The sequence below is a fragment of the Echinops telfairi genome, unplaced genomic scaffold, assembly GCF_000313985.2.
Source record: "Echinops telfairi isolate 266 unplaced genomic scaffold, ASM31398v2 ScPeMD7_18;HRSCAF=68, whole genome shotgun sequence".
Taxonomy (NCBI): Eukaryota; Metazoa; Chordata; class Mammalia; order Afrosoricida; family Tenrecidae; genus Echinops; species Echinops telfairi.
Window position 1 is genome coordinate 146,211 of NW_022103915.1, and position 7,234 is coordinate 153,444.

General features: G+C 61.1%; 2 protein-coding genes across 3 annotated transcripts in view; both read right to left on the reverse strand.

The window, feature by feature from the left end:
- Positions 1-270, reverse strand: part of TEX22 (testis expressed 22) — a 28,537-nt gene extending 28,267 nt beyond the window's left edge. Inside the window, exon 1 of the mRNA XM_045288024.1 lies at positions 38-270. Within this exon, the coding sequence (XP_045143959.1) occupies positions 38-202 (165 nt within the window). The 5' untranslated portion in view covers positions 203-270. The remainder of the gene's footprint in view (positions 1-37) is intronic.
- Positions 271-3,332: 3,062 nt separating this feature from the next.
- The window catches only part of PACS2 (phosphofurin acidic cluster sorting protein 2), a 54,310-nt gene continuing 50,408 nt past the window's right edge, over positions 3,333-7,234 (reverse strand). For both annotated transcript variants that reach the window (XM_030884937.2, XM_045287775.1), the window contains 6 exons: positions 6,185-6,227; positions 5,391-5,433; positions 5,102-5,240; positions 4,520-4,746; positions 4,302-4,415; positions 3,333-3,682 (listed from right to left, as the gene is read on the reverse strand). In XM_030884937.2, the coding sequence (XP_030740797.1) occupies positions 3,564-3,682; positions 4,302-4,415; positions 4,520-4,746; positions 5,102-5,240; positions 5,391-5,433; positions 6,185-6,227 (685 nt within the window). In that variant the 3' untranslated portion in view covers positions 3,333-3,563. The remainder of the gene's footprint in view (positions 3,683-4,301; positions 4,416-4,519; positions 4,747-5,101; positions 5,241-5,390; positions 5,434-6,184; positions 6,228-7,234) is intronic.

The following is a 7,234-nucleotide window of genomic DNA, read 5'->3' on the forward strand; positions in this document are numbered from 1 at the left end:
AGAGTGCCCACTGGGTGTAGGGAGTGGGTGGGCTTACCCAGTCCTGAGTCTGCAGGCCTTGCTGGGTGCTGCTCTGCATGCCAGGGGGGCTCCAGGCTGCCATAGGCCCACCCTGGGGGGAAGGCTGTCTGTGCTGCGGTGGGCTCAGGGTTTCTGGCTCTCTCCGCAAGGAGCCCTTCTGTATGTGCTTTCTGCTGTCCATCTTCAGCCCTGGCAGGCTACTGGTCTGCACCTCCGGGGCTCTGGAGGAAAGACATGGGCTGGCGGAGCAGGTCCCAGATGTGGCCAGGAGTCTGGAGGCCACTCTCTCTACAGAGGCCCAATCCACTGTGATGCAGCCCCCTGACCACTAGGGCATGGCTGCCGCCCCACCCCCCAGGGAGACCTCCAGCCCCACAGCCTTCTGTCCTCCTAGTTCCAACGGCCACTCAACCTCTGTTTATGCATTGGCCCTCGGTCGAAATTTATCCAGTGTAAGGCTGGACACCTTTGGGTGGGTTGCCCAGGGCCCTGCCTTGGCGAGATGCAGCAGGTTCGGGAAGGCAGGAGGAATGAGTGAGGGCCAGCTGGGGGCTGGGATTCGGCGGGCCCTGGCCCTTCAGCCCCTACAGTTATGACGCTCACCTGTGTCCCGCCCAGGCCACACCCCAAGGCGGGGCTCCGGACCGCAGCAGGAGTAGAGGCTGTACTGGACGCTGCCGCACCTCCGCAGGGAGTCCGCCCTGCCTGGCTGGGGTCCGCTGCGGGGCCCCTTGGGGAGCAGGGGCTCACCAGGGTGCCCCCAGAGTGCCCCGCAGGGACAGAAGGGGCATAGGGTGGAGGACCAGAAATGGGACCGTCGCAGGTTGGAGGGTATTCGGGGTCAGGGGTAGCGGGCCGCTGCGGGTCGTCAGGGGTGGAGGGCCGCTGCCGGTCAGGGGACTCGGGAGGGGGTGGGGATTCACTGAGGGTTGGGACAATCTTCAGGAGGATGTGGGGATCCAATTCACCATGGGAGAGCCAGTTAGAGGAACCGGGGACCCCTGCCGTTTTGGAGAGGTCAGTGGGGATAGGTTGGAGGTCCGCTATGGCCCGGGGGGGCCGGGGGGTGGAATGGGGCTCCACCGCGGCTTCGGGGAGGGGTCAGTGGGGTAGGGATGGGGAGTCCACTTGGGACTGTGGGGTGGGTGGTGGAAAGTCCACAACGGTATGGGCGGGCCCCGCCCCTCCCTCCAACTTCCGGCCCACTCCGCGCCTGCGCGCTGGTTCCCCGCCCGCCCCCTTGTCTCTGCCCCATTGTCTCGTCCCCTACACTGCTAGGCGGCGGCACAGGAACCACACAGCAGCCGGGCAAGGGTCCTGGGGGTGACCCCCCCAGGTTTATTAGTGTCTGCGTCAGCACCTTAAAATAGTCCACATGGTCACAGACGAGACAGATTTGTCTGCTCCCCAAACGGTTATTTACATTAATCCTGTTTTCCATTAAAAAAGCAAAAAAGAAAAACTAGCAACACGTACAACTAGAAACCCAACAGCGCACGCTGGGCAGGGCGGGACGGGGAGCAGGAGCTGCATGGGCAAAGCCAGGCTGCCCTCCTGGCCAGCCACTGGGCGCTGCCCACGGCCCACTGCCCACCGCGCGGGCCCGCCCGCCTGCAGCCCCCGCCCCTACACGCACCCGGCTCAGTCATCACAGGCGGATTTGGTTCAACGTCAGCTTTCTTTAGGGAAAAAGTGCGTTCGGTGTCTCCTCAGAATAGCTCCATGAGGTAGGCGGGGGAAGTGCTACCACCCCCTTTTTGACAGGTGGGAAACCGAGGCACAGAGGGGTGAGTCTGAGGCCTTCGAGCCTGTCTGCACACCCTTCTCCCCACTCCCAGCACAAAGCGTGGTGCGCCAGCAGGGAGGGAGGGCATGCGGAAGGGAGCCCCAAGGGTGGGACAAAGGGGTACCCTGCCTCTCCTGTTCCCAGAGCATGACCTGGGGGCAGTCACCGATGGAGCAGTAAATGGAGTCCATGAAGTTAAGGGGTCCAGAGACAGCGAGTCCCATGCCACCCCACACCCTCCCCAGCTGTTCCCTGAGGAGTCAGGTTATGTTTCAGCCAGGTAGAGCTCTTGTTGGGAAGGTCCCGTGGCCACAGGTGCTGAGGTCTGGCCTACCAACATGGATGCCATGCTCAGTCCCTAGGTGGCCGCCAGCTGGGCCTGCTACTCCAGAGCTCCGCCTACTGTGCCTCAAACACTTGGAGCAGGCAGGTGAGGAGGGGTCTCAGGCGAGGAGGCTTCTCTCCACGGGGGTGGGGTGGGTGCTGGCTGAGGGGTTGGCACTGTTTCCTGGCACTCCTATCATGGCTGTGCATCTTAGCAAGCCAGCTGAGCCTGCCACATTCCAGGGGACCAGGGGCAGGGTAGGCAAGTGGAGGGCTGCCCCAGAAGGCTGGCACGTCCAGTCAGACCAGCCCAAGTCTGCACAGATCATGTGATTCTTCTGCATTGAGACACATACCTGGCACCTGGCACCAGCCCCACGTTAACCATATTCCTAATTCTCAGTGCAGACGCCTGGGCAGTCCTGTGCACACAGCTGGCATAGGGGGTGGCAGGGGGTGGTGGGAAGAGCCAGCAGAGAGGGAGCAAGCCCCAGGTGACCACAGAGTGGCACCTGGGACACTGGTGGGGGTTACAGAGGCCTTGTCCACGGACCGAGGCCCTGTGGCTGCTGAATCAGGCCCTGGGTGGGCGTGCCAGGACAGCAGTGTTTCTCCAGAGCAGTTCAGCGTGCAGGGAGATCTTGAGGGGTCCCGTGGAAGGAAGCGGGGTACAGGAGAAGGGACATCTTGCTGGTTCCACCCTCTCCCTGGCTGCTGGGTTTCAGAAGAGCAACCTCTGTTTGGCAGCTACATTGTAACATGTGTTTAAAAGCATTAAAAATACCTGCAACTACAAAACCCACTGCCTCACTGGGTTGGAGTTTACTGGGGTTCGCGGGTGGGTGGCCCTTGGGGGTGGTCTGGATAAAAGGGGAGCAGGTGGGCGGGCTACAGGGCTAGGTGTGACGGCCTTGCTACTCTATCTCAGCTTTCACCCGGCTCAGGACACGCCATTCCCTAGCTGTGACCCTCAGCTTTTGGCTACCAAAGGCTGGGGCCCTGTGCAGGCCCTCACCTGGGCAGGCAGGCAGCTGCCCTCCTGCATTCTGGCTACCTGAGAAAGCAGAGGCATGTTTCGTGAAGAATGCAAACACAGGAACCCTTTCTGTGTGGGGGGCCTTGGCAGGAGCTCCAGACAACCAAAGCCACCCCACCTGGCTTGCCAAGCTCAACAGTGTCCTCTCACACCTCCAGCCCTCCCCCCTCCCCCAGCCCCGAACATTCTGGTTAATAAGCAGAGTAGTACTCAGCTCCCCGGGCGTGGGGCTGTTAGTCTCCACAGTGCGAGTGCATTTGGCTGAAGCCCCTCTGTTTAAGCGCCATCTCTGTGGGAACCGCAGCCTTAACAGGTGCAGGACGCCCAGTGGTGGCCTGGCCAGGCAGGGTGTGATCTCTGGTGGCTTCCACGGCTCCATCCTCAGGGCCGCTGGAGCTAGAAGGCAGGCTTGGAGTGTCCAAAGATGCAGATGGGGAAGTGCTTGACGTGGGATGACCACTGGGCTGCCAGCTGGAAGAACTTGACATCATTCCACTCCACCCCGTCGATGAGGACTGTGGACAGAGCAGGCCACCTGAGCCATGGGCTGGGCGGCTGGCCACCCTGGCAGCGCTGGGCCCCCAGGGCCAGGGCCCATCCACCCGCCTGCTGCCCTCCCTGCATCCACACCCACGACGGGCAGCCTCGCTGCTCTAGGGACCGCTCTGGGACCGATGGCTGAGGAGGAAGGCTGGTGACCCTTCCAAGGCAACCCATTGCCTTCTAGAAGCGCAGTGTGAAATTTACAAGTCCATGTTTTGAAAAGGCAAAGGAGTGGAGAAATTCTCAGAATTTTAAAAGTGAGTACTTTATAATAAAAATGTGTATAAAGCTACATGGACTACCTTGCATAGGGAAGTGTTCATTTTCTTCTGGCTAATTAAGAAAAATGCCATCTCATTGTTTGTTCTGATCCAATTTTCCCCTTTGGTCCACAGCGTCAAAGGACTTTCTGTTCTGGTGCTCGGTGGCCATCCCTTTCTTACTGACCATCACCCGCCTTCAGCCCCACCCCTTTTCCTTGGCCCCACCCCTCACCTTCTGGCCCCATCCTCCAGGTCCCGCCTCTCCCTTTGGCCCCACCCTTCCAGGGCACCTCTCCCCGGGCCCCGCCCCGGCGGACCCCGCCCTCACCGCGCAGCATGTTCTGCTGGTGCTTGGCGGTGCAGATCAGGCGGCTGATGCCCTCGATGCACTGGCTCTTGGACTCCACGTCCTTGTCCTTGGTTTTCTTGGGCAGGAACATCACTGGAAGGAAGGGGCCAGGCTGTGTCCGATCGTCCGCAGGGCAGCTCGCCAGCGGACACCACCGCCCCCCCTGCCCGTGGGCTGGCAGCCCCGCCCCTCCTCACCCTTTTTGTTCTTCTCCTTGGTGACTACAGTCATGGACATGGTGGGTGTGGCTGTGGCCTCGCTGCCACCAGGCAGCCTGCTGACCTGGAGGGACCGGAAAGTGCACTTGAGCGTGTTTTTGGCGGTGGGCAGGTCCCTCTTCTCGGCGTCTCGCTTCCTCTCGGCCGCCGGCGCTGTGGTCCAGTAATCCACCTGCAATCCCATCAGCTCCGCGCCGACGCCCTGGCTGCAGAAGGGGGGGCTGTTTCACACCCATCTGTGTGGCCGGCAAGGTGCCTACAGAGGGGCTGTCACCACCTGACAGTCACTCCTGCCTGCTGTCTCCGTCCCTGTGGTGCTGGCCAGTAGCCACAAGGCCCTTGATTATGCACCTGTGTCCCACATAAGCCAGGCCTCTGCGGTGGCCCAGGTGTGGGTGCAGGGCCATCAGGAGGGGAAGATCTCTCCCTGAACCCCACATCCCGGCAGTGACTCCTGCTCACCAGGCCCCACCCAGCATCACAAACTACTTCCCAACCAGAACAGCACTTGAGGAGTGGGATGCAGGTGTGGTGTAGTGAGGTCGAAAGCACCCCCATTACCTGGGGGAAGACAGGCCTCCGCTCACAGCAGGGGATGAGGGTGGAGTGGGTGAGGCCTCCTTGGCAGCCGGAGACATGGACGGCGGGGTTGAAGAGAGCACGCTGGAGCTGGACGGGGCTGCTGCATCGTCAGAGTCCCCTTGGGAGAGACATTTGGAGCAGAGGTGAGTCCCTCCCTGCTTCTCAGACTTGGGGGCCAGCACTGGGCACAGAGGTGGGTGCCCGGGGCCCTCCAGGGGCAGTGAGCAAGAATGTGCCACAGATGGGCCTGGGTGTAGAGGTCCCTTACCTGATGTGGTGGAGGACGGCTCCACGATGCCAACCTTGACAACCTAAAAAGACACACGGCTGGCTGGCTGTGTGGAGAGGCTGCGGCCCCTCCTCCAGGGAGCCGTCAAGGACAGGCCATGGCCCTGCCCACGAGTCGCTGGGTTGTGCAAACGGCCTCTAACTGAAAGGCCGGGTTCACGTCCACCTGGAGGTGTCACCAAAGAACAGCCTGGGCATCTACTTCTGAAGGCCAGGGGTCACAGCCCTACTCTGCCCCCGTGGGTTCCAAGAGCCAGCCCTGTTCTAAGCACCTGCCATGGTGGTTCTCACTGGGTGGAGGTGCTGACCAACCGGTTGTGGCTGCAGGCCAGTACCCAATCCACTGGCTGGCCTCTCAGAGCTGGGTTTCTGGGCCAGGATAGCTAAGCAATGGACCCCAAGACCCAGGATAGCTAAGCAATGGGCCCCAAGACCCAGGATAGCTAAGCAATGGGCCCCAACACCCAGGATAGCTAAGCAGTGGGCACTACAGCCAGAGGCAGCCCTATGCAAATAGGGTCTGTCCTGTCTCGACAGCTCCCACAACACACTGGGCTGGCCCTGCTCAACCATGAAGACGGCCAGCACGGCATGATGGAAGATCTAAAAACGTGGCTTCAGCTCAATCTGTGAAGAAAGTTCTGGGATAGAGGCCACTGACTCAGAAGGCAGCATGCAGGCGAGCTGCAGCACTGTCCGACAGGCAAAAAGCTGACGCTGCGCTAAAAGGCTCACCTGACCAAGGGGAGCTCACAACAACAAAGGGGTACTCACCCCGACAAAGGGGATGAACTTCTGGGAGGACTCTTCGTCAGGGCTAAAAGGAAGGAGACACACAGTGAGGGCTCTGGTGTGGCAGGTGCTGAGCAAGAGGCTGGCAGGCAGAATGTGGGCACTGCCTCCTGCACCTCTGCCAGGTGCGCCCCCCTGCCCACTCACCGCATGGTGGGCCCTGGCCTGCACCCACCATCCCTGGGAGAGACCAGGAGGGGTAAGGCCTACCTGCCCTATGGTCAGACCAGCTAGGGAGTGGCAGGGCACAGAAGGCACCAGCAGGGACTCGTTCTCCAGGCTAAGGTGCCACCTAGCAACAGTGCCCCCTGCTGCCCTCAGCTGGCCCTGCCAGGTGTAGGATCACAGCGTCCTCCTCAGCCCTGACCTTCCAGACAATATTCTGGGCCTTCTTCTTGACCGTGCCCCAATGAGGACACCTGTCTGCACTGGCCTGCACACCCTGCCTCGATGACCGTGCTGCAAGATGGGGAGAGGGGGGTCCCCAGCATGGGAGACTCCAGCTCTGAGGAGCCAGCAGGCCTAAGGTCCGGGATTCCTAGATTTGTGGGCCACCGTCCTGAAGCTGGGGTCACCCAGGCCTTTTACCTATAGTGTGAGCCCACCTTGGGCTGACACAGACTTGGTGCAGTGGTGGGAGGTGGTCATCTTGCCCTCACCTCTGCCTGAGCCTAGACGCACCTGGCCTCTGGTGCGTACCCACCCTGTTCCACGCTGGCAGCCAAGGCTAAGATTATCACAGCTGTCCACATTACACTGCGACCAGCTCTTGCCAGCCCCCAGAGCCGAGTCCGAGGGTCATAAGCTTTACATGGTGCTGGTCATGGCAGGGGCAGGCCATGAAGGGGTTACAGACAGCCTGTGTGGGCCCCAGTGTTCCCGTGGGGCTAACATTCAGCATCAGAGACTACTAGGCCCAAAGAGGATGCCCAGGAGAAGCAGCCAGTCTGGGAGAGGCCTGTCCCTGGGCACCTGAGTTAGTTAATTGTGCCAGCCTGGCCGATAATCACATGTGGTGCTGGTTGAAAGGCG